The sequence below is a fragment of the Heliconius melpomene genome, chromosome 17 (assembly GCF_056956725.1).
Source record: "Heliconius melpomene rosina isolate 202511_hmr_F chromosome 17, ASM5695672v1, whole genome shotgun sequence".
NCBI lineage: Eukaryota > Metazoa > Arthropoda > Insecta > Lepidoptera > Nymphalidae > Heliconius > Heliconius melpomene.
Genome location: NC_140405.1, coordinates 8,519,485 through 8,547,284, shown reverse-complemented (window position 1 = coordinate 8,547,284; position 27,800 = coordinate 8,519,485). Strand labels below are relative to the sequence as shown.

At 30.5% G+C, this 27,800-nt stretch overlaps 1 protein-coding gene across 1 annotated transcript; it reads right to left on the bottom strand.

Moving 5' to 3' along the window:
• On the bottom strand, positions 1-26,662 carry LOC146530154 (venom dipeptidyl peptidase 4-like). The gene is made up of 18 exons (XM_085200519.1): positions 26,445-26,662; positions 14,683-14,753; positions 11,445-11,775; positions 10,973-11,067; positions 9,633-9,710; positions 8,006-8,267; positions 7,352-7,521; positions 6,018-6,109; positions 5,469-5,589; positions 5,076-5,168; positions 4,618-4,748; positions 3,934-4,141; positions 3,245-3,429; positions 2,496-2,690; positions 2,011-2,168; positions 1,386-1,471; positions 794-919; positions 1-135 (listed from the first exon to the last, which is right to left on the bottom strand). Exons 2-18 carry the CDS (start codon positions 14,728-14,730, stop codon positions 46-48), a joined length of 2,469 nt encoding a protein of 822 aa, XP_085056645.1. The 5' UTR covers positions 14,731-14,753; positions 26,445-26,662; the 3' UTR covers positions 1-45.
• Between the last annotated feature and the right edge of the window lie 1,138 nt (positions 26,663-27,800).

Sequence of the window (27,800 nt, the reverse complement as noted above, 5' to 3'; positions counted from 1 at the left end):
TTTATTTTATTATATTATTATCGTATTTATTTATTTGTTATCTAATTAAAACATGTTATCTTTAAGGAACTTCTCTAGTGCGTGATAGAAATGCATCCAAACGCCGTTTAGGTTGTGATCTTCGTCAGTGTAACTCTGGAAATAAAATTTATATGAATAAAGAAGCAGAACAGAGTGTCTTAACACTAAGTTCACATCTTGCTATATGCGAGATAGACAATGAAGCTAAAGATTTTTTTAAATATATTTAAATATGATATTTATTAAAATTAACAACTGTCTACTAAAATGGTGTAAATGTTATTTACAAAAATACTTCGTCTATGCTACGTTGTTGACCTTATCTTATCACGTCGTGATAATTTTTTTTATTACAAAAATATAATATTTTATCTTCAAATACTATAAAGCCAGTTATATACTTCTTGTGTAATAAATAATTTTATTCTCGACCTTCGACGAAATTCAAGAACCATCCTAAAAAATTAATAAATAAATCCACCATCTACCAGGATCATGTTTCTTTGTATAAATAAAAAAAAATCCGAACAACACACTTTTTATAAAAGTATTTGTAGACATTCTGTTCTCCGCTTTCGTCCTTTCAGTTAACGTGTTAAATAGCGTAACTCAACGCTGCATTTTATCTTACCAGAGGAAGGAAATTAAATTAATTGACATTGGAATGGGGATCGAACCCACTATCATCGCATTTACAGCCACAATACGCCATAAGTAAATCCATTGTATATTTTTTAAGTATTATTTAAATTATAATTGATTTCATACTAACCATCTGCGTAAAGTATACGTCTTGCCTTTGAAGAACTCTTGATAGTAACATAGAATGTTGGTAATGCACATTGTCATCTTCTGTACCATGAACGAGGAAATATCTCTTACTTCTAAATGCGTCGACCTGTTGAAAATAATTAACTTTATATAAGTACTTAAAATAATCTAGATAATTGTATAAAAATATAAAAAAATAATTATATATTTTTTTACAAAGTTTTAATTCTTTACAAAGTCTGCTAAAAAAACTATTGCTTAAAATAAAATAATAAAGTTAAATGGGCGTTTGTTAATTTTATTAATGAAAGTTAAAAAAATTAATAAATCCATAGTTTCGTTGAAGAAAATAATTAATTATTATAAAATTTTGATATTTTAAAAAATATTTAACATTTTATAAGAAAAATTAAGTTAAATATAAATATATATATTTTGCATCAACCAGGTAGAGAACTAGCTATAGCTGTAGACTATCCTACAGAAAAGTATATGAATTTAAATTCAATTTCAAACAACGCCATCTATTTCATCAAATATATTCGCCCTCTGTTGATTAATAAGGAGACTTCGTAGTCCGTACTTAGACTTACCACTTGTTCTGACAGAAGAGAAGAGTTTGCGTAGCTCTGGGTGTTGTTTTGTGGAACATCCATGTACCTCTCAGTATAGATGGTGTCTTAAAGGAAAAATAAAAATCATTTTTAAAATACACTATATAAGATTAATGATTATAAATAGTTATAGCGAAATAGCAATAACTGTAAAAATTATGAATAAAGTATGAAAAAACTTAAGTTATTAAAACGAAGAGTACTGAACTCTTAATATTTATTATAATAAAAAAAAACACTAAAAAAGTGAAACTTCGTTAACCGACTTTACAGATAACCAGTAAATTTTATCTTTTTATTAGATTAAACATAAAAAGGGTGTATTACTTAAACTTAAAACGCATTGTCTCTCGTATAAGTAATAAATTGACTTAGGTTAACGGATTATCTTAGCAGTAGTTTCTCTGTAATAACTACAAAATAATATACAGTACATATGTCATTTCGTCGCCCTGAAGTTAGGCTTTTGGAACTTTTTCGGATTGTTCACTCGAAAGAAAATAAAGAAGGAAAACTCCTAAATCAAATCTGCTTAGACAACTACAGCTAAGTTCAGAGTGGCCACAACTCATCGACCGTATTACAAGTACATATATGTACATACCATAGAACCGCCAATCCACTACAGGCGCGACCGCCATACCACATCTGAAGACATCCCCGCCCCGCGCCAACGCCAACGACGCCGCGTACCCGCCATACGACCAGCCCCATATACAGGTGCGGTTGCGGTCCACCCAGTGAGTGTTTTGCTGGAGATATCTGGGTAATTGGATGCAGAATTTAAATAATACTTTTAGGTAATGTAATGTAAAAGAAGAAGATTCATTCGTTTAAAAAATAACAATAATTATGTACCAAATATTAAGTAAACTAATTAGCAAATTTTCTAGATATAGATAAAGATAAAGGTAAAAAGAAGTAATTACATATAAGGAAACAAGTCTAATTTAATAAACATTCATTTAATACTACCACCAATAACCAATACTGTAATAATATATGCTTGTACAAAGATATGATCAAATTAAAAAGTTTCACATCAAACATGATGAAGTTTGTTTCAAGCATTTTTATTTCAAGACGTACCTGGTAACAGTAATCTGATCTTCAATCTCCACAGAGCCAAGTTGTCTGTTCAACGTGAAGGCGTGGTCGACTCCTCGTAAGCCAGAGCCTCTACCATCGATACTTGCGACGGCAATGCCATAGCGGCTGACCAGCGACGTGCCCCAATCTACCTTCCATTGTTTAGTTACTAACGCTGTGTCTGGGCCTCCGTAGCTGAAAATGTATGCCGTTCAATTTATACCATTTTTCTAAGTCCACACGCTATATGCTATAAGTCTCTCAAATTCGGTTCAAAAATGAAGAATAGTGTCTTGGCTCTCTTTATCTACATTGCAGGAAAAATCGTAAAGCTGTTTTTCATCTACATTCTTTGCGGTGTAAGTAAATAAAGTTATTCAAATATTCAAAGATATTTTATCGACACAGATAACATTAACTATGCTACATTATCACAAGTTATTTATTACATTTTTAAATATATTACTAATTTAATGTTTGTCATTGTAAAGGTCACACACCGCCAATGTTTTATACAATATCTTTATGTTTTACATAATATTGATAAGTACATTGTCAATCTTTTACTTAAAAAAAACCATCTCTGAGGTCTGGGCTCCTTAAGTATTTTTTATTTTATTTCTAAAAAGGTTCGGTGTCTATTCTAATCCTTCATTTTTATTAAATTAAGTTTTTGTTTTTGTGAAGTATAGATTAATCGGCATCTCGCAATAGAAAATGCAATAAAAAGCCTAGTTGAAAATACTTACACATAAACTAAAAGTGGTACATCTGATCTAGAGAAGTAATCGTGTGGCACTGTTAGGAGGACGTCAGCATCAGGCATGCCGATACCAAGAGGAACAGTACGGCGTAGGACTGTTGGCAAATTGTGTTTTGCTACAAGCTCAAACACTTTAGCATTGTCGTCCCAAACTCTTTCGAATGTACCGTTCTGAAAACATATATTAGACAAATATGTAATTTGAAACATAAAATAACTCTATTTTTTATACAGGTGGAAGAGGCAGCGCTCCTTTTACTGAAACTGCATATAGGGTAAAATATTTCAAACCCAAAATTTAAAAAAATAAAACGATTTTTATCCATACCTGTATTTCGTGTGACGCACACGTACGTATGCGACGTTGCCGCTTTGACAGGTAAGTGTGTGCGTGCCTATGTCATACTTTACAAATGGCGTTTTATTTTAAAACCATAATTTTATTATTTATTTTGTTTGAAAAAAAACTTTTTCATTTTTGAGAATTATTTTTTTCCGAATTATATTAGGCTTTTATAGAGTAGTTAAAACTGTGGTTTCATTTAAAGTGGCGCTGACAATTCCACCCTGTATATAACTTAGGAAATTTAGGACTTCACCATATTACGATTTCGGGTTATAAGTAAAGGTAGACTGATAAAAACAAATAGATTTTTCTCCGTTTCAATAACTTACTGTATTATAAATATATATCTGAGGTATTTCAGGTCCAGCACAGTTGATTGCAATCTTTGATCCAGGGCTTATCTTGGCATCATTGTACAGGCACTGACCACCATCAGGTCGAACTATGTTGCAAGTGAAGCATGAGAGTACGTTGCTAGCTGATAGTGAATATATATGCTGCTCTGCGGTATCATTCTCGTTGTTCGCTTTGTACCATCTTGAAAAAGAAAGAAATAATTTAAGAATTTTAAAAGTAAGCATCTATATTAGTACATATATATAAAATATATTTATATACCAATTTAGTTAATTAATTTAAGATATTTAAAACTACCTTCTTTGTAACATATATCTCCTACATATATGTACATACATACACACATTTCAAATATATGTTACAAAGTAAATACGTTCAGATACACTCTTAAATTCTTTATATTTTTGTTTTCCTTATAGTTTTTAGCCTTTAATATGAAGATTAAAGTAACAGTGTTAATTGAGTAAATAGTAGGAACCCCTTACTAAATACCTAAAAGTAATACTTGAAAAATTATGATGAAAATGTCGAGTTCTCTGCCTACTTCGTTAGAGATTGAACGTGAAGCTACTAGCTAGTAATACAAAAATTACATATCAATTTGTACAATTAAAGATGAAAGAATATATTAGCTATATAAGAATAAATGAGCTTACATAGTGTTATCAGCTGTCCACGACAATATTTCAGCAACAGTATGGGGTGTGTTGGTGCGACGTGCTGAGGTCCACATGCCCGTTGCTTGAGAAACCTGTACGATTTGCTTGTAACGTACTCCATTTACGCTCTAGAAGAAAGTAAAGAATATTTCTATTAATCCTAACTTAAAATCTAATTTTTGGGCTTCTAGAAAGCATTTGTCGGTAGCTCTGAAGGTTATGGGTTTGATATCCATTTAAGGAAATGATTATAGATTATTATCTTCACAATAGGTTCGCCAAGATGCCGGTACCTACTCTAATACATGCGGCATACAGCGTGAAGGTAATAATAAAATAAACATTATAGATTATTGTAAGGTAATTTTTGTTTTTTAAGTAAGGTAAGAATAAATTAAATTAGGACGATTTGTTATTTTCTCAGTTTAGTTTAAGTCGAAAGCAAAAAATCTTACATCAGGTAAAATGGTGATAAACGAAGTACCCGCTTCGTTAAATATTAGCGGTATATTGTCAATCCACCCATTTACTTCTGGATGTTCAAATATCTGGAATTTAAAATAATTGTTATATTAAAAAAAAACTTAAGTTCTTTTTACTAATTATAATTTTACACGTCAACTTCTTAATTATTATTAAATTATTATATAAAAAATAAAATAATATTTTTGTTTCTTTTTATAGATTCAAGCTACTTCCATGTGAAATTTTGAAATTCTTAATCGGCAGAAATCGACGAATGGAATAATCTATCAATATTCTAAGTTCTCATAAAGAAAAAAACTACGTGTTTATATGTCAATTATTCTAAACAATAATAAATCTTATTAAATAATAAAATACTTTACCGGGGTACAATTCTGTGTTGCATCAACGCAGAGATCGACTCGTAAATAGTTTTGTACGCGGTTAGTCCACATTATAGCGATAGAGTCAGCTCTTATGAATGCTACATATTTCAAAATTGGCCTGAAATCAATTTGGTGAAAGTTAATAAATATAAAAATAAAACTTATTATAAAGTTTATTATTAATTTAATATGTTAAAAAAGGGCTAAAGTTCATATTTTAAATGTAATTTTCCCATGTAGGTTTATAATTCTGACAATAACATTAATTTGTTTTGAAATATTAATAAAAAAATAGATATCAAATTTTGCCTCCTATTGAGACCGGTCGTCGGTACTACTAAAACTTATAAAATTGTTAAAACTTTTGTTATTATTTAAATATTACCAATATTACCTGCGACTACTGCCTCAGGTTAGTTAGAACCACAGAGAAACGATTTGTATTTGTTTATTATACATATTACTATGAAATTAAAATTAATATCTATCTAAATCATAACCAACTCTTAAAAGAGAGATATATACTAGTAAAGTTAATTAACTTACTCATTAATATCCGTCGGCGCTGTGAAGGTAACAGTGTTATTGTTGGTACTATTCCAAATACTGACAGAAACAACAGGATTTCTAGTACCGGACTGAAAAATGTAAGAAAAGAATTTATTAGTGTTTATAAAATTAAAAATAACAAAGTTATTATTAGCTAAATGTCTAAAACTTAAAGTTATTTTATTTCTGACAATTATAATAAGGAATATATTTTTTATATTGTGATTATTTTATAATCCAGTATTTGCAGAGGTAGTCGTTGACTGTTAACGGGATGATTGATGAATGATTAATTTCTTAAAGTTTCGTCTCTCAACACGTAATGTCTCGAAAATAGAGCGGTAGTTGGAGAACGGAGTGTCTTAACATTAAGTTACGTCTTCTCACCCTGATATATGGTAAAACACTTAGTACCTACAGTTATTTTTTTTAATAACTGCTGCGTTGCGTGCAAATAAGTGGTGGAACCCAACACCAAACAGTTCTAACTTTTAATATTATTATGTATACATTATAGCTAAATACAGAAGCTTTATTTATCTTGTTAATTTAATTGTAGTTTTTGTAGATTTTTAATATGACATCTTAGGTTATTATAATTTGACAAATATAACAAGGTTATTAACCAAAAAAAATATACTACTTATATTGTATAGAGTGTACGAGAAATCACATTTTTAGTCTTTCAATAAATATAGAATACGCTCTACGACACTTGATTAAATCCCGCGAACCATGAAATTTGAGCATATTTCATCTCGATGAGATTTATGAAAGGATTCTGGATATCGAGACTTACATAAAGTGTGATATTATTAATATTATCTTAGGTATAACATAAATGTCTTAAAGTAAAGAAAACTTCTTAAATAACAATTAATTTATAACAAAGGAATGTTATGAGATGAAAATCATTTATTCAAAATATTAGACTTTAAATAAAATCAGTATGGAAATTGGATCTTATAAAAAAATATTATTGAATGAATGAATGAAGTTTAGATTACACGCTAATGATTATTTATTTTTAATTAATATGTGTTTTTTTGTTTTTTAGGATATTAACATTATTTTTACAGTTAAAAAACGAAAATTAAAAAAAAACACTTGAACATACATTTTTTTTAAATTTAAAAGTAAAATAATTAATTCCCCTTAGTGGGGACGAACTCGCAACCAATGCGCTTACAATTATTGATCTCTATTTTTCTTATTGAATCAATAAATTAAATCGATTATTTATTAAAATAATTGCATAATAATAAATAACAGAAGAATAACTTAGAAAGTAACATGTGTTGTGTGAACGTCTTCTCCGTTATATTACATACCTTAGGGTAGTGAATCTCTTTATGGGCGGTATACTGGTGTTCTACGGAGCCAGGCACGCCGTAGTGCGGTATTTTCATTATGCGTACATCAGTATCGTCGAATGTGGCATAAGCTATTTTATCACCGTTACTAGAAAACCATATAGCATTTCTCTCTCCAAATACCTCCTCTGAAAATGGAAAAAATTTTGGTTTTACATTTATGTTTATTCTAAATAATATTATCATATTAAAAAATCTATTAAATCAGGTTCCCACTGTATTCCACGTACAGCAGGGTAGTTAGAGAGAAGGGGGTAGTGTTAAGACACTCCGTTCCTCACTTTCCGCTGAATTTATCGAGGCATTGAGTGTTAAGTGGCGGATCTTATCGCCAGGCTTTTTGCTTTGGTGCCAGCGCAGAAGAAATGAAAATATTTTTTGAATGAATATATTAAATTTTTTTTCAGTTTTATCTGCAATCAGTTACGTTCAGTACTTTTAGCAGATGTGATGAGGGTGTGATGAAAAAATTAAAATATTAAGAAATATAAATTCATTCCCTCAAGTGAGGATCAAACCCACACCCGTCAAGTTTCAGTCACACCCTTTAGCCCCTGCGCTACGACGGCCTTACATTATTATATATTAAAAAAATGAGAAACAAACAAGTACCTTCATACACCCAATCAGGAACGCCATTATAAATGACATTGCTTCGTCCATCATTTGTAACCTGTTCCGGGGGGTTTGTCATGTTCGATTGATAATAAATATTATTTTCGTACACAAAAGTGAAGGCATTGCCCGAGGGAGCCCACATGAAGTTTTGTAACAATGCATTCTGGAATTCTATTCCAGGAGGGCCTATGTTTATAACGTCGCCCGAGTATACGTCAATAGCTGAATATCGACCTTCGAAACTGTATCTGTAGATCTATAAAAAAAACTTTATGTTATTATGTAAATACAGACAAATTATAAAAAAAAAATTAACCTGTGCAGAACAAAAGGCGGCCTTCTCAATATAATTAGCGATTTTTTTCACATTAAATTTACTTTAGAAGATATAAAAAAATATGGTTGGTGTATGCATATGTAATATTATTAAAAAGAACAAGTTTATAGGGAAATTAGCATGAACATATATGCGTAATAGTTGGCCATTCTACTTCCATTCAGGATAATATTTACAATGAAGCCAACATACTCATATAGTAAACAAAAATAAAATTGATTTAACTGTAAATGTTAGCTATACGAACAAACAACATCACCATTAAGTATTTTAATAAAATAATTTTTATAATATAATTATTAATTTCCTTTCCATTGTCCTAACTTGCAACAACCATCTCAAAATTCAACCATAAGATATCATTAGTGCGTCATAATTAATTTACAGAACAAATGCTCTATACAAACAAACTGAAGCCTCTAAAAGCTTCATAACCGAGACGTGATCTTTAATAATGCTCCCCAGAAGGATCGTCTCTTAATTTAATGGAATACTTGGTTTACATTTTAATGATATTTGCTGACAGATGCCGTCGACCAAAATGAGTTCATACTTAAAAGATTCCAGCCATAATTACTAGCTATTGAGAAAGATGATTTTCTTGTAATAATTTACTTATTTCTAACACGGTCAAAGGAATATTTTATATAGTATATCTAGATTATTTTTATAGCAAGCGTGTGACTGTAACGCGGTGGTTGTAGGTTCGATTCCCACTCGGAGGAATTCATTATTATCTATTAATATTTTCATTTCTTCGCTCTGGTATAAGTTGAGTTCCACCACTCAACACGCAAAAAACGTCAAAAATTCGATGGAAAATATGAACGCAACGTGCAGCTGGAATAATATTTCAATTAAAGGGAATTAATAAAATTGTAAAGATTTATTTTAAACATATTTAAGATATAAATATACGAATTTTCATCATATTCATTCTATATGTTCACGTTCAAAAAATAATCTTATTATTGACACAAATGGCTCATAAATATTAAAATAACAATACAAACGAATTTATTAATTAATATGCAATGAATAACATTAAAAAAACAAAGGAAATGGCATATGTATGTATGGCTTAAAATTTTAAACATATGTATAAGACTCTTATAATTAAAATGCTACTAACATCATATTATTTAACATTGTTTTATTTAAAAAAATTAAAAGAATGATATTTTTAGGGTAAAACTAAACATAATACTTTCATATATTGGGTATAAAAACATATATAAATAAAATATAAAACTACAAACCATGTAAGTACGTGTGAATGCTTACCTGAAGTTCATTGAAAGAAAGAACAACGTATCTACGATCTGGAGATATTGATGTTTCTTGGAAGTTCTGCTGTAAAATCTAAAACAAAAGGCGATATAGTAATAACTTAAGAAATAAATTTAAATTTATTTAAATTTTAACTTAGCACTACGCTATACTCTCATATATGATTTTTTAATAACTTCTATCTAATTTAGTCAATCAATTCACAATAAAAGTTTGTAAAGGATATTTTATAAAATATATAAGTGTAATATGTAAGTGTAAAATAAAGGAATCCAATTGCGTCCTTGACAAAGTGAGTAAAGGAAAAATACTATCTACTTAAACATTGCTGCTTCTAGACAAAAAGCAAAGCTCGACGGTTGTGGATTCGATCCCCACTCGAGACACTTTCTTCGCTCTGGTGTCGAAGCAAACCACTGCGTTGCGATCAGCCACTCAACACGCAATGTCTCCAGAATTCGGCAGAAATTGGGGAACGGAGTGTCTTAACACTAGGTTCCCTCTAATATTAATAACCTTTAATATTAACAACCTAAATATTATCTTTCGAAGTCAACCTCATTTTAAATTGAACTGTACGTGCCGCACTAACAACTTTAACAATTTAAGTTAACTAGAACTCACGTATAGTGTTTGAATATACTAAGTTTACAAGGTGTGACTAGATTGCTTTGTTTAAGAGTATACTCACGTATATAGTACAGGTTTGGTTAATTAAGTTATTCAAATTCAAGAACCTATACTAATAATTAATAATTAACAAAATTTAAACAACGAGGCAATATATAATTATATTATTTCACAAATACCAGGAGTTTTCATTTTAACTATAAGTATATTATCCATACCTATATTATAAATTCGAAAGTAACTCTGTCTGTCTGTCTGTTTTTACGCAAACAGGGCCAAACTGCTAATTTAATTGTGATAAAATGCTCATATAGAGGGTCTCGGGATGAACATAGGATACTTTTTTTCTCATATTTGTAATATTGTCGATATATATTAATATATTAATATATTAATATAATTATTAATTTGACATGCAATTTCTCCCGCCATGTTTATAACAACCGCCGTTGCTAAGCAACGGTTTGCAAAGTTTATTGTTAGAAAACGTCACCCAAAATGAACTTTCTCACGCATTTCTCTATTGAAAAATAATTTCATAAATATATTTAATAAATATTCGTATAGTTCAAGCGGGCGTAGCCGCGTTCGGGTCCACTAGTACAAATATAAGGCAAACTTAATTTACATCCGTACTTTGATTTCTTATACGTAAGAAAGGACATCCAATCGAGTTCAGTAAATAAAACTAAATTGCTACGTACCTGTGAAGTATTTGCTACGAGGATCTCAGGACTGTCAGTGTTTACGTCGTATAGGATCAAATCACCATTTTCATTTCTATATAAAATTTCATGATCTGTAACAAAAAATAATATTAAATTTCAATCAAATAGTATACATATATATATAACTAATAACAAATTGACTATCATATTTAAACACTCCAGTATTTTTTTTTTTTTTACTTTCACACTGTATTCTAAACAGAGAGAACCTAGAGTTACACTTCGTTCTCTACTCTCTGCCCAAATTCTCTTGTTACCAGAGCGTGGAAGTGAAAATAATCCATTTTCTCAAGTGAGAACCGCACCGGCAACACCCTGCAGCTGAGCTACGGCTTACTTCTATTTAATTACCTTAACCTGTATTTTTAGTGGCTAATAAAATTATTAACAAAAGTCTTATTTATTAAATAGCACATAATATAACTATTTCTTTAAGAAAAAATATTACCTGAAACCCATGTGCCATTAAAGGATTGTGAAGCAAATCCTCCTGTGACAAAATCTTCTAAGTTTATTTCACCAGTATCAGGCACCGTCGTTGGCTCTTCTGGTGTTACAGGCGATGGTGTCGTGCTAGAAGTCGTTGAAGGGGTCGTCACTGTCACGATGGGTGTCGGTATCGTAGGTCCCTCGGTCGTTGATACGATGGGTTCAGCTACAGCATCTCCTCCAGTCAGTACCACCGCTAGAGCTACCACCACTCCGATTACTGCAAGCATTGCAACGGCACCAATTGCATATGTAACCCGTTTTGTCTTTTTGTTAGCAGCAACCAAAACCTGTAAACATAAGATTGCTTTTTATTAATTATAATAACTTTAATAACTTTATTGAGTTTTACAAACAACTTAGCTTAAGTAAACATAAGTTTTGGATACAAACATAGGCTAAACAAATATAAAGAAAAGTTTAAAGATTTCCTCTGTATCCGGACTAGTTGCCTGTATTCCGGTATACAGCGCCCATCCCCACAAGAAAATTTTATAATTAGCCTGTTGAAAAATATAAATGTTCAACAATTAGGCTCTAAGTGTGACGTGACCTCTCTTTGTGTATTATGATATGGTGCCTGAGTGAGTGTGAGAGGATGTGTAATTTGATTTTTATTTATTTGTTTTGTGCATGTGTATGTTGTGTGTTTGAATTATAGCGTGAAGGATTTAAGGATATATATGTATATATAAATAAATAGCAATACATTTATTTGTCTTTACAAAGCAGGTTTTCTGTTTCTTCGTAAGAGAGCTTATGTAAAAAATTCAACACCTTTCGTTTGCATGGCCCTTTTGTTAAATGATAAACATTTAAAATTTTATTTATTTTGTTATAAATGTAAGGACCAATGTAAGGGAAAAAATGCTTAACAAATGAAGTTCTTAAATTACTAGGTAAATCGCACACCATGTAACTTCGACGCTTAGTTAGAACATTGGGATCAAAAGTTAGCTTAGAATGTTGCTTGAGGATAACATATAGCAGATATAACTGTCTAACGCTTAATACTTCCCAATACTGATAAAGTTCATAGGTAGGATATAAGCGTGGTCTAAAAGCTGCGACTTTGAGAATAGTACGTTGCGAAATCTCAAGAATATTTATAGTGGATTTTACAGCTCCACCCCAGGTTGTTATACAATAAGTGAGAAGAGACTGGCACAAGGCATAGTATATCTGTTTCATTGTTGGAAAATCAATTACATGTCGGAGATTTTTAAAAATGTAGATTAATTTTCTCATACGATCGGATAAGCTTCTTATGTGTTCACTGAAACGAAGGTTTTCGTCTAAGATTATGCCTAAATATTTAATGTTAGTTTTTCGTTCCAGAGAAGAGCACGTGCAGCCTGTGTTTAAATCACATGTGTGAGCAATGATGCTACGTACATTATTAAAATTGTTAGTTTTACGTATACTAAAACAGATATACTTAGTCTTGTCTACATTTAGTGTAAGACTATTACTTCTTAACCAATTAGTGACGTTATCCAAGCCTGACTGTGCCGTGTGAAACACATCCCTCCACGTATATCCAGTAAAAACGAGAGCAGTATCGTCTGCATAAGAGTATATTTTAGTATCAAGGAGTGTCAGTGATGTAAGATCATTAATGTAGATCAAAAATAGAGTGGGACCAAGAATACTTCCTTGCGGAACACCAAAAGAGACTAATTATACTTATCATTTATATAGAGTTAAGCGATGCTATTATTTTTACACATATTGATTGTGCTGGTAAAAGTGGACAAGCAATGAAATGACATCTTCAAGTTGAAGTATACGTTAAGCAGTTTATCCTGGCTGTCAATCTTATACTACGATTTTTGGGCTTTCAGTCCTAATAACTTACTTAAACATGAGTTTACAAATAGTCTCACGAAATGTTTCTTAAAGGACAGTTCAAAAAATGGAAATATTAGAAGTTGACTCCATGAACAATGTGAAAATGAAGTTCACGTAATCAAAGAAAAACTTTCTATATGATAATAATCTTTTCTGGATCATCAAATCTTTTATATCCATCCATCAGCCTTTTAAGGTCCACTGCTGGACATAGGCCTCCCCCAATGCTCGCCATTCCGTCTGGTCCTGCGCCTTTTGAATCCAGCGGGTTCCCGCTGTCTTCTTAAGGTCGTTGGTCCACCTGGTTATATGGTCTTTTATATATAGGAAAATTATACAAATATAAACACCTAACTTACCTTAGAAGAAACGTCTATATAACAAATATTACATATAGCACTCTACTCTATATACAAAATTCACAATTGTTTAGAATATCGAAATCACAAATTAAACGAATTATTACTTCTTTATAAAACGAATTGATTTATTTCAGTAACACTTAACATATTTTACTTGATAATTTGTTTAAACTCATAGCCGAGTGATCCCCTCGTATATTTTTCCTAGAGATCAATGATTCCACCTTATCAGCAAGATTACCGACTTCCACTTCACTACAGAGTTAGTTTATGTAAATATGTACGACGATGCTTACTTGTCAATCAATATATACGTAAATACACAAAATCATATAATAACCATATAATAAGCAACCATGAAAATTTAAAACATAATTATGCAGGTTTTAAATTGAAAGTAAATGATATCTATATATATAAAATCGAAAGGTCACTCACTCATCACGAAATCTCAGAAACTACATGTGCTAGGAATCTCAAATTTTGCATAGAAGTTACTTATAGGACGTAGGTGCACGCTAATACGGGAATTTGCAATATTCGACTTGTAAGGGGTTGTTTTTGGGGTTGAAAGTTTGTATGAAACTTCGTTACTACAAATGCTAGGAGTCTCAAATTTTGCATAGACGTCACTTATAGGACGTAGGTACTCATAGAGTTCACGTGGGTGAAGCCGCGAGCGGGCCGCTAGTTCTATTATAAAAATGTCTAAGTATTTAAAGCAGGGAATTTGTAGTAACGTATGTAAATATATATATTTATCTAAAATTAAATAGGTGATAGCTTTCACTGAAATCAATGTCGATCGAAAAACATGTTTCGATTGATTGCAATAATTTGTTAGTCTACTTTTCAATTTAGATAGTCTACATGTAAAAGATGTTAAAATTGAGTATATATCACACAAATGTATATATTTCCATGAGTTACCACAGGTAACTATTAGTGTATTATAAAATAAGTAAAAATAAAAGAAGAAATGACCTGGTCACTGGTACCCATTTCCAGGGACGAGTTGCCATTTTCCGCCATGTTGTGGTGTATCTTCTATTCACCTGAAAACAAAAAATATATTTCAACATAAGATATCTATGACTAGAAAATATGAACTAAGGAGTCAAGGTTTTTTATATAAATTATTAGTTGTGTTTTAATGTAGATATATATAATAATTATCTTTGCTAATATAATAAAGCTTCTAGTCTTCTAGCTTCTGCTAGTTTAGAATTAAAAAAATCATTTTGTATTTTATGGTAGTTCATTTATCAAGATAGTCTATAGACATTAAATTATGTTTATAATTAATAATTATTTTAATTTAGCCCTTAGGCCCCTTCATTTCCTATGTGGCTTAGTTATTTTTATATGATTTCATGGACGAAAACGGAGATAAAGTAGTAGGTACTAGTATTGTACATAATGTCTCCATTTCCCAATGATAGATATTGCAGGAAATAAATAAGTAAAACTTTTCTACACGTGTTGATAGAATTTCGTGTCTGAAAATCGGGCTTTTTTCAGTATAACATATTTACGATAACGTCCTTGAACGTGGATAAAGGACTTTTCGTGAAGTATCGTAAAATATTAGCATCAAATCGGATATACGACAGGCTGGCTGCACGTGTAAGCATTTTTGAATATTGCTTATTTTTCAGTAAAATTTGGATAATTAGCCCTGGATATTGATTTAGGGACTTTAATATAACTCTTTTTTGAATACTGGCTTATGCGATAAATAATTCAGTTTTTTTATAATAATTGAAACTTAAAAAATATATAGCTGTAAAATACCTTCTTTGTATCTTAAATCAATATTATAAAAGTTTTCCTGTTAAGATATAAATAACATTAAGTAGCTTAATCAAAATTACTGGAAAAATACTGTACCTGCTATAAATTTTGCAACGCCGGGCTTTTGCCTTCTTGCCAAAGCGAATAAATGAAAATATTAAGAAATAATAATTCTTTCTCTCTAGTGAGGATCGAACCCAACCGTCGCGTTACAGTCACAACTCTTCCCCTACGCTAGGCCACGACGACTTCATATAAATCACTAAGACAAAAAAATTGTAGCAGACATCACTCCATCATGTTCCTTTTATTTATTAAAACATATACAAGCGAAATTATTATACATTTTAATATATATTAGAAGCGGAAGAGGAACGGAAGTGTCTCAATAGGAACGGAGTGTCTTGACACTAGGTTCCCAGATGTCATCTACCCTGCTCTAGCTCAGCGTGACGCTACAAAAAATATATCTATTTGTCCAATACAGTTCCATTTAGCTTATACAATAAAAGTATATAATCTCTAAGCGTTATCAGAATCTTATCAATGAATATCATTTTAATCTATAATCCATGGCGTATATTATAGCCATTATATTTTATCTTGTAATTTATTATTGCCATTTGTAAAAATAAAATGTCACAGGCGGCTTTAGGACACATCTTCTAATGTAGGTATTACCGAATGGGATAACGATTGCGTTAATAGCGAAAATTATTCGCCTACTAAGCTATTATTACATTAAATGTATGTTAAAGACCAGTCGTGGCGCAGAGCTTCACTGTGACTGTAAAAAAATTCGAAAAAAAATAAAATATTTATTTAAATTTATATTTTCTCATTTCTTCACTCTGGTATCGAGGCAATACGGCGTTGAGTTCCGCCACTCAACACGTAATGCCTCCAGAATTTTGCGGAAAATGGCGAACGGAGTGTTTTGACACTAAATTCCCTCAGCCTATTTTGCTTTGTTCAGGATACAGCATAAAACTAATTATTTATTAAAATACTATTCATGTAACATATATACAAAATCTACAAAAGGGTTTTAATATTATACTTATAGTTAGTTATAGAAAAGATTGACTAAGATTAGAAGGTATCAAACAGAAACTTGAACCTAAATATTTACAGTAAAAAAATGTTTTGATTATTAATCACTTATTTTATATATTTCACGTATTTGTTATAGTATTCTGGTATAATGTGAATATATAAACGTGAACTCGATTCCTAACCCGAGAATGAGGTTAAAATTTGAATAGTTAAATAAATAGTTTGTTTGGTTAAACACGCTAATCTCAGGAACTATTTACAAGAATATTATTTTATTATAGATTGAATTCATGGAAAGCTATAGGCTGTATTATATCACGCTACGACCAACAGAAAATAACCCTTCTTTAGCAGCCGGGAATAAGTAAAAATGAAAAATGTTTCTAAAAAGGGGAGAGTTTGAAGTCTACCTAAACATACACATCTCTTAGCTATTTCTATCTGTCCAAGCGGATGAAGCCGCAGGATAAGCTAGTTATTGACTATAACTAAATTATAAAATTAAATAAATATTTATTGCCCTATAATACTGCTAAACGAGTTCACCACTGTGTAAATATGACCTAACCCCCGAAAAGCTATTCCATTTCTCGTTTAAAGACTTCAACTACGATTCAATTTGATTTAAGAATGCAGCTGAAATCCAGATCACAATTTCTCATGAAACTTAGCTGCTATGAAATATATGAATTTCAAATAAATTAAACCGAGTTGGTTATAGGTTTCGGTGTGAGGTCTTTTGGTCTCATATAGCGTCTTTTAAAGGTAAAATTATTATCCAGTCTAATACAACAAAATATGATGTAACAACGTATCCATACCAATCTTTACTTCTATTCCCATATTATAGAGCTAAAGAGTTAATTTGGTTGATAGTGTTAATCTCAGGAATTAATTTTTATCGAGAAAGGTATGAAAATAGGCTATACTATGTATAGGTTAAAGTTTCGATGTAACCTACATAGAATGTGTCATATATGACTTTTTAGTTTCCATTTGGCAATAAAGTAAAAGCTGATCGATAGGAGATGGTAGATGACAAACAATTGATTTGACTCTATCCATTTGTTCGCTTTTTATTATGTCTTCATCATCATCACATAGAAATATTAATAGCGTGAAGCTTCACGCTATTCCACACATAATAAAGGGAACCTATAATTAAGACAGTCCGTTCCCCATAAAAAAAACATTTTTTTCTATTCTACAGTGCTAATAATAATGTCACAGATACTATAAGAATTAAAACAAACGATACATCAATTAAAATATCTTGGCTTTATCAAATATCTAAATGATAATATTTTATTACCTACGAATTTTACAACCTACAAGAGGTTGTAAAATTCTCATATATACGATTTCGATAAATATAAATAATAGGTAATGTTCTTGTAGTAGTTCATATTTTTAATGAATAGTTTTTTATATTTTTCTTTTATTATTGCAAGGGGTGCAGCAAGTTTTTTTGGAACCAATTTAAAGAGATAATTACGTCCTTTTATAACCTTAAGCTATTAAATATCTATGGAAGAAGTTATAATATAATTAACTATTAAATAATTAATGTACAATTTAATAGCAAAAGTTGTTTTTTAAACTTTAAATTAGAAATCCTAACTACAATCAGTGTAAAATAATATTGTTTAATCTCTCTCTCTCTCTCTCTCTCTCTCTCTCTTCTTATTCAAAAATTCAGATCAATTGATTTTGGTGTCAAGTATAAAAGATTTTCCAATAATTGCTTTAAGTAATTTAAACGATGCTGTTTTAATTAGAATCTTGGCATATTAGATTAAAACGATACATTAAGACTTTATATAAAAATCACACACAATCTTCTTTAAGGTAATATAAAGAAAACAATTGCAAACTTATTAAAATTTTATGCTGCAGTACATTTCATATCTATTACCTATCTATCACATAGAACTTTTGAAGAATTTTTAGTGTTTTCCATACAACGTGACATTGGCGAAATGAATTGTGCTCAACTGGCACGCTCGAAACGCCATATATCAAGAATTCAATTCAATTCAATTCAATTCAAGAATTTTTAGTCAAAATATTGACTTTAGATAATATAAAAAAAATCGATATAATATAAAAATATATAAAAATTCGACTTACCACTAACTAATTTGTCACCGACTCGTGGGCGACGTTCCGCCACACTAAATATTTGTAAAAGAGGACTAATTGAGATTAAGATATCTATATCTTTTGTAATGTTAATAATGTAATTAAATAATACCTAATCAGATACAATAAAAAAATGTACGATATCGTGAATTATATACATATATGAATTTGAAGTTTATAGAAACAGAAACACGTGGATTTACTTTTTAGTGATCTATTTTTTGATAATTTAAATTATTTATTTAATATTTTATTATTATCGAAAATATTATTTACTAATTTAAGCCCATATATATTATATCTACTTCATAATTATGAATTGGCGTGAAAAAATAATCTTATTACTATCTAATAGTGTCTAATAATCTCAATATTTTTTTCTGAAATACGTTTGTTATTAACAGATAACAAATATTATATCAATTAATCAAGGTAAATTAGGTCGTAATTTAAATAGACGCTTATGTTTGCCAATTATAAGTATATATCAATATTTTTAGTTGAAATTTAAGGTAACTGTCGCAATGCAATAAGAACGCGTTGGCTATGAGTTCGATTACCGCTATATCTATATTTAAAATATTATTAATCCTCCACTGAGTTAAGACAATTTGCGGCATTTAGTCCTGCCGCTCATTACGCAATGTCTCGAAATCAGAAGACTGGGAAGGACGTAGTATACAGCCAGTATACTAGGTTCTTCTGCTAAAAATAACGAAATATAAATTGAAATCACCAAATAATAGAAGAAATAAATGTAACGTTTTCATTACAAAACACATACCAAAATGTTTCATTAACATTTAATTAAAAATAACAAATATTTTATATAAGTCTGAATTATAATACAAATATTATTTAGAAATGTCGATAAGTAAAAAATCACGATAACTTTTTCGCCTTCAACAATTCTGATTTCAATAGTCCTACTGCAAATCTTGAAAGCGCTTTTGAAATTTCTGCTTGTGAAATATTATTTGTAAAGAACCTAAGAATGTATTTCTTAAATAAAATGTCACTTAAATAAAATGTCGGTGCCAAAGGCATGTATCGAATATTGCGTAGATGCGAACTCATTTTATAAAAGAAAAAGTAATTGCTTTATAATATTTTTTATATTTATATCTTAAAATTAAGTATTAAATAAAACTAAATTGACCTCAAAACAAAAATTGTACAGACTACAGATTTCATACGATATGCGTTCATATTGTAATATGTCTGACCACAAAATGCTAAATTACATTCTTAGTACAATTAACTTATATTAGGCAAGATGATGGAAAACTAAAATTATGTAGATATGATTGTATGCTATTCCTATATACAATACTATAGGAAATAACTGTGATATTTAATTTAAATTTGCAGAAAAATAAATTTTAAGATTCTTAATTTTATTAGACTAAGAAATTAGTGGATTTTTCCTAACGACCATAAAGTATAAGCGTATATTGTAAAGTGAAAAGAAATATTTTTTTAACTACTTTTCGAAAATAAAATATCTTACATCTTTATCTATTTAAGTGGAAATAATAGAATTAACATATTTCTTGTCATTTTTCCGCCAAAATCCAGACAAAAACATTTATATTTCATTCCTTTTATCTCAAAAATTTTTATTGCAGCAATTTTAAAGCGGAACTGTGAGCTTCCGTTTTAACGTCGTTGTCTACTTCCGGGCCTTCTATGTTTGTGGATTGCAACTCGTTTGTAAATTATTTAATCAGGTCAACCTGATTTTGTATATATTTTTTTCGTTTTGGGCAACTTGGAAAACTTTTAATAACTTGTAATAGACTTATAACAATAAATATTTTTTCATTTAAATAAATGTGTGGATCATAAATCTAAAACTAACGTAAAACCTCATCCATACCTACATATATTGTAAATTCAAAAGTAACTCTGACTGTCCGTCTGTCTTTTACGCAATCAGGGCCAAACCGCAAATTTAATTATGATAAAATACTCACATAGAGACACTTGAGGGTCTCAGGATGAACATAGGATACTTTTTTTCTCATATTTGTAATATTTTCGATATTTACCAATATATTAAAATACTTATTAATTTGACATCCATTTATTCCGCCATGTTAATAACAACCGTCGTTGGTAAGCAACGATTTGCAAAGTTTGTTGTTAGAAAACGTCACCCAAAATGAACTTGCTTAACGCACCTCTCTATTGAAAACTGAAAATAATTTCATAAATATATTTAATATTAATAAATATTCGTATAGTTCAAGCGGGCGTAGCCGCTTTCGGATCCACTAGTATAAAATAAATATATTTAATATTAATTTTAATTTGCATTCGTCATTCACTCACGGTGACTTTGCTCACAAGTCTTCGGGAGTGACCTGAATAAGTAATCACTAAATGTATTGTAACACAATAGGAAACGTAAATTGAAAACATTTATGTAACAGCTAGCAGATACTTTAGCAATGTTGCTAAATTTTCATTATAGCATTGTAAATTAGAAAAGATTTAATTATTTTAAATAGACTGTGTAGATAACAGATTAAAATTCAGAAATAAATACCTACATAATAAATAATTAGTCAGTGGTGGTGCAGAGGCGTGTAAGTGCCTCGGGTTGTGGGTTCGATTCCCACTCGAGGAAATTAAATATTTAATAATTTTTAGTAACGAGGCAAAACGCGGCGTTGTTTTCCGCCAATCATCATGCAATTTTGAAAGCAAAAGCCTCGGTCGGCGAGTCCAACTCGCACTTAACCGGTTTTTTTTTATCTATAAGATACCTATGTGAAATTATTAACCAAAATTTTTTTAGCTTTCCTTTACTTTTTCTTATTTTTTTTAAACATAGTGTTGAGATACTTCGTTCTCCTCTTACTTGCGAAATTCAATGCCGCCACGCCGTTTGTCTTGCCATAACGACGATAAGAAAATAATCTAAATAATTATTTCCCCTGAGTGAGTATCGAACCCGTTGCGTTTACAAAGAATTAAACGACCTTTGAAAATAAAATACCATATACAACTGATATAATCCTACACTCACATACATTAGTTGCCGCGAAAACCCTCGAGATCGGAGCGGAAGCTGAGCACTTACTAAAGTACACGAGTTTAGAGAAAAGAATATCTACAACAATAGAGACAGACAGAAAAATTACATTGCACAAATTTTATATTATATTTAAGTTATATATTAACAAAAACGTAGAAAACGAATAAACACGTGTATTTACTTTTGACTTATTTCATTATTTTTATCTCTAAATATTTTTTTATCATCTTCGTATAACAACTTATTCAAATAGAATGTATGATTTTCAGAACAACAAACATTTTAATAAATACTATTGAACTAAATCCCTACAAAAACAGTATAGGTAAAATATATATTTATATGTCGATTGTCGATTTACGAACGTAATCCCAAAAAAGTTTCAATTGATTTCGATCTAATTTTCTTTTGAAAGGAACTTGAATATTCGTAGCTGCGAATCAAGTATAATTCTTGTACTAGTATTTATTTCAACTTCACGCTGTATCCCGCACACAGTAGGGTAGGCAGACGAAACTTAGTGTTACGACACTCCGTTCTCCACTACCACTAGTAAGTTCTCTCAATATCGGCATTTAGAAAGAAGCTTTTAAAAATACCAATTACTTTTATCGAATATCACTTACAATCTTTTCCTTTCCTTTACATTTCTCTGTTTGTACATAATGAAAAGGGGTCATTCCCAATTGGTAGGATATCGGATTTACGGATGAAGCTGCTTCCGCCTTGTAATGGGATTATCCTAATAGTGTTTTTGTTATCTGTTTACTGTAAATGAGTACGACAATCGTTAGAAGAAGTTTTTATCATTAAGGATTTGTCACATATAAATTATGATGGTCTTGAGGTTATCGATGGACTTTAAATTATTCTACCTATCATTTAATGTTTTGTTAAATATTATTTTGGGTCAGTCTTACCGACTATAGCGATAGCAAATTCGTTTCCCATCAATAAAGCAGGTTTACAAGACAGAGGGAACCTAGTGTTAAAACACTCCGTTCTTCATTAAGGCATTTCCGTTGCGAAACTTCCACTGAAGTCTTCGGGCACCGTAAAGCACATTTTCTGCCAATTTCATTTTCTGCAGAGGGAATCGAACATTTACATTCACACGTTTGAGCCCCTGCTCTACAACCGTCCTCAGATTCTATGGAACATCTCAGATTTTATGGAAGCGGCATACATTTAGAAAGTGCTCTTATCGGATTAATTTAATATGCATGCGTGGTTTAAGTGAGGTTTGGGTGGTGACATAATAACTGCTAAATCTTCGAACGAACTTCACTAGACGCAATACGTTTACATAAATTACTGATTTGATTGTAACGTGAAGGTTGTGGGTTCGATCCCTACTTGAGGGAATGAATTATTATTTATTAATGTTTTCATTTCTCATGGCACCAAGGTAAAAGTCCGGTGTTGAGTTCCGCCACTCAACACGCAATGCCTCCAGAATTCAGCGGAAAGTGGGGAAAGGAGTGTGTTAACACTATGTTCCCTCTGCCTACCCTGCTATGTGAGGAATACAACTTGAAGCTGATTGTTTTTTATTTTTTAATAAATTAAAAAAACTCGTAATTGTACATAAATACAATGTATTTAAGCAAATTATGCTTACTGCAATGGGAAATACCCGTAAACAGGACAGTACCGCAAAATTTTACTTAGTAAAAATTAGTTTAGGTGGGTACTTCCCCGGCAATTTGAATGAGTTTGAGACAACTTTGTAATTATTGTTTTATTTTATTTTTATTTTTCTATTTAGATATCGTATATATAATTATATGAACTTGGAAAAACATTGTTTATTCATGAATCACAGACAGACTTTTTAATTTTATTTATATGTAAAGATAATAATATATTTAAATCTAAATAATCGTAACGCGACTTAAGCTAACCGCGTAACTAAGAGTTGTAAAGGATAATTAAACTAGTTTCGAAATTATCTCATCAGTGGAAGCTTAATCACTTCAAAAGTCTCTTTTAATTAACTTAAGCTTCACTTATACAAATTAAACCGAATTAACCTGATTTATTCCATACTTTACAAAACAAAAACTGGTGTTTAAAATATTTACATTGCAGATGAAATAAATCTCAAAATTATGTTATGATCATTATCTTCTCTTTTTTCACGCTGTATCCCGCATAATTATAGTAGGGTAGATAGAGGGAACCTAGTGTTAAACCAGTCCTGTCCCCGCTTTCCCCCAATTTTTTCGAGTTATTGCATTTTTTCTCAACGTCACGCTCTAACCAGAACGAGGAAATGGAAACATAAATTTAAATAAATATTTCCTCGAGTACAGATCGACTACATACATACTCAATATAAAATTTCACCTCTTACAATAGCTCTCTAAACTTTTATAAAGTTACCACGCTACGGGAAGCTCTAGTATAGTTGAAGGTGACGTGTTCGACGTGACACCTATGAGTGCTTCACAATAATAGCAACAAAGAGCGGCTCGTGCTCCACATTTTGATCTTCACCTTGATCTCTCGCTACGAGTGTTACTTTGCACTTACTACTGTATACACTGTATACGAAATACGATTTTTTAAAGTGATTGGTTTTTAATTTAAGATATATTAAAAGTTATAAATTATTTATAGCGGCAAAGCGCGGCGTTTAGTACCGCCACTCAACGCGTAATGCCTCCAGAATTCGGCGGAAAGTGGGGAACGGAGTGTGTTAACACTAGATTCCCTCTGCCTACCCTGATGTGTGCGGGATTCAGCGTGAAGCTGATTTATTTAGGATATAGAGCGAAAGCCCATAATATTCTTTAGTATTGGACGATAATTACATTTAAAATTTTCGAAGACAATGAATCGACTTACGAAACTTCATTAGAACTTCTTGAAAAATCCATTAATTGATACCATCTCGTAAAAAGTTGTCAGAAAAATTGACGATACCAGAGGGAAAGTATTTATCTACTACTTTTATAAAAAAAAGTTGTTGATAGCGTAAGAAACACGTTTTACGCCGGAACTTACGTAATAGCTAGATGCTATCGACTTCCCCATACTTGTCGTTTCTATAAATGTTATTTACATTGAATGTAGTAATTTTGTTTTAAGATAACTTTATATGTAATTTTATATTTATTTATGGACATCACAGAGATTAAAAAGAAACAATAACATCGAAAATTATTTGTCACATTTATAGTTAGCAAGAATAATAAATAAATTCTGTCATTTTAATTATCAATTTCAACTTTTGGTCAAAACTTCGGTTTTTTTAATAAAACTACCGGTGTTAGTACGTTAATGCTATCTATATATATAGAATTTTATAAAAATCCAACTTTTACCTTCTAAAAGTAAAAGCAAGTAGGTATGTAAATAAGAAAATTTATAATTGATATGATTTTTACGGTTCCGTACCTCAAAAGGAAAAACGGAACCCTAATACGATCACTTAGATGGACGTCTGTCCATCAGTCAAGTCCATTTCTTATTATTATCTCGAGATTGCATGGAGACATGAAGCTGAAATATATGTTCAGATCTAAAGTCCTTTGTTTTTGACTCAGACGCTACGTTGCAAGTTCTAGTTTAAATTACTTTTTTTTTTTAAATCGGCTTGACCCAGAGGGAACCTAGTTTTAAGCCACTCCGTTACCCAAGAGCTCGTTGAGTTCCGCCACTCAACACGCAATGCCTCAAAAATTAGGCGGAAAGTGGGGAACGGAGTGTTTTAACACTAGGTTCCCTCTGTCTACCTTGTTGTGTGCGGGATATAGCGTGAAGCTGATTATTAATCGTTTCTTAGTTAAATATGTCATGTGCTTCTTTTTCCTTTTATGCTTAAACCATTCAATATTAGATACTGCGTCAACTACACGCTTTCAATTTCCCACGTTTATTATTGCTAGTTTATAGGAAATAGGGAAATCCTTTTGTACCGCTGTTTTTACTTTTGTTTTTGTTGGGAATTACTCATTTGCTTTGGTATTTATAAACTTAATAGATATGTGTTGTTTTTGGACATTGTGTTAACGAACTCTAGGTTTTCCTAAGATATATGTAAATATATCTTTACCAGCTTTTCTATTTCTGGTAAAAAGTAAGAGACACTCTCCAAAAAACAATAATTATTTTATTTTATATTTTTGCGAACTAAAAATTTGAATTTTATATAACACATTACACATATACAACTATATATATAAATTATTAAACCTTTATTAAATTTCTTAAGGGTGGATTACCAAAAATAAAAACTTATTCAAAGATCTGCAAAATGTTAAGATTGTAATATTATGTATGTAGAGTGTACAAAGTTATTATAATATTTTTTTAAACTAATAAATAGGTACCATATTGTCCCTTTAAGTACTTTTAGTTAAAAATATAAAAGAGATTGCAAACCATTTATTTATAGTATGTGATAAAGAAGTTTATAACCATAAAAATAAATTTACTTTTTACTTGTAATAATTTAATACACTGTCAACAAAATACCACAAATTTTAGTAAAGGTCAGTAATGCAAGATAATACTGTCCTACTTTAAGAAAACGAGTTATTATCATGAACTAAAACAATTAAAGTAACTAATCTTGAATTGCAAATGAAACATTGTATGTTAATGTAACATAATACACCTACTTAAGGTTCACAAAACAATATATATTTTAACGAAATAAAAAAAAATAAAATAAACAGATTACAAATTGAAAAAAAAAACTTACCTTAAAACTAAAACAAAACTTTTTATTTATCACTCATATTTAATTTCCTTATTAAAGACCACTCTCACTGACATTTACGAAATTCCAATCTATTAAGTCTATTAGTTATTTTAAGAATGCATTCACATTTTATTTCACGTGTACATTCTCGACGTATGTTTGTTTATAAACATAGTTTGCTATACCGCTGCGTGCCGGAGTCGATGTGAGACTGCCGGAGGATTGGGTGGTGTAAGGTATTACTGACTCCAAGTACAGTACACGCTCAGTACGTGAGCTCAACCAATTATACCCTCATTAATGGATCATTCTTTAGAGAGAATGATGTTAGATACGTTGTCGATAAATATTATTTTTCAGTATAATTTCGTTTTGGAGAAATTATACTTCGGTATAAGTATTAAATGTATATTATATTAATACAATTGGTTGACAAAATCCTTAAAAAGTAGAAAAGATTAATTTGTTGTCCGTCTGTGTGTCAATTAAGACCATTTATCTCAAGGTCGCATGGAGATATCAAGCTGAAATTAATACATATCATAATTACGTACAGGTCTACGGAACATTGAACTCACACAAGTGCAAATTTAAAGGAATTTCTTAGAAAAAATATATTACAGGCTTCATACAAAATGAGTGCAAACGCAAACTCAAATTCGTCAAATGTCAATTTTATTCGCTGCGTAATCAAAATCTATAGGGTATTTCCCGTAGACTTATGAAATTTCACAAAAATTGAGAACTTGCAGTACAAAATAAAGAAAAAGGCCGAAAAATGGAAATTTGTATCGTATTACATATAAAAACCATTACAACCTTATTATTGTATATATAAAATGAGTGCACACGCCCGTAAACTTAAGTTTTTCAATTTTGTTCGCCGTGTAATCACAATATGTAGGGTATTTCCCGTAAACCTACAATTATGAAATTTGGCAATGAAGTGAGAACTTGCAGTGGGTACAAATAAAGAACACAAGCTGAAAAATGAAAATTTATATTTATATTCCATATAATTGCTTGTAATTATTTTAATAGTTACAAATTTATTATTGCAGTTCATTTCATACAAAATACCCACTTGTACACGCTCGCAAACTTAAGTTCGCCAACTATTATAAGTTTTACGTCCCGTTGACCTACATTCCTGAAATTGGTAAGGGACCCTCGGTGGGCAAGTCCGATTCGCACTTGACTGGTTTTTATATGACATCTACAATTAATTAGAACAATAGATTCACTCATCACACTCGTACACTGATATATTGTTGTCAAATACAATTGCCTAGTTCTTAACAATGGTTTTATATAACAACGATAATTGCATCGAGCTAATTGCCCAGATATTTCAAA

Excerpts from the sequence above, each read along its gene's own strand:
- LOC146530154 (XM_085200519.1), bottom strand. The coding sequence starts at position 14,730 with ATGGCGGAAAATGGCAACTCGTCCCTGGAAATGGGTACCAGTGACCAG. Across the intron at positions 1,472-2,010 it reads AGTGGATTGGCGGTTCTATG|ACACCATCTATACTGAGAGG; the intron begins GTATGTACATAT and ends TTTTCCTTTAAG. Across the intron at positions 136-793 it reads ACGTATACTTTACGCAGATG|AGTTACACTGACGAAGATCA; the intron begins GTTAGTATGAAA and ends TTTTATTTCCAG.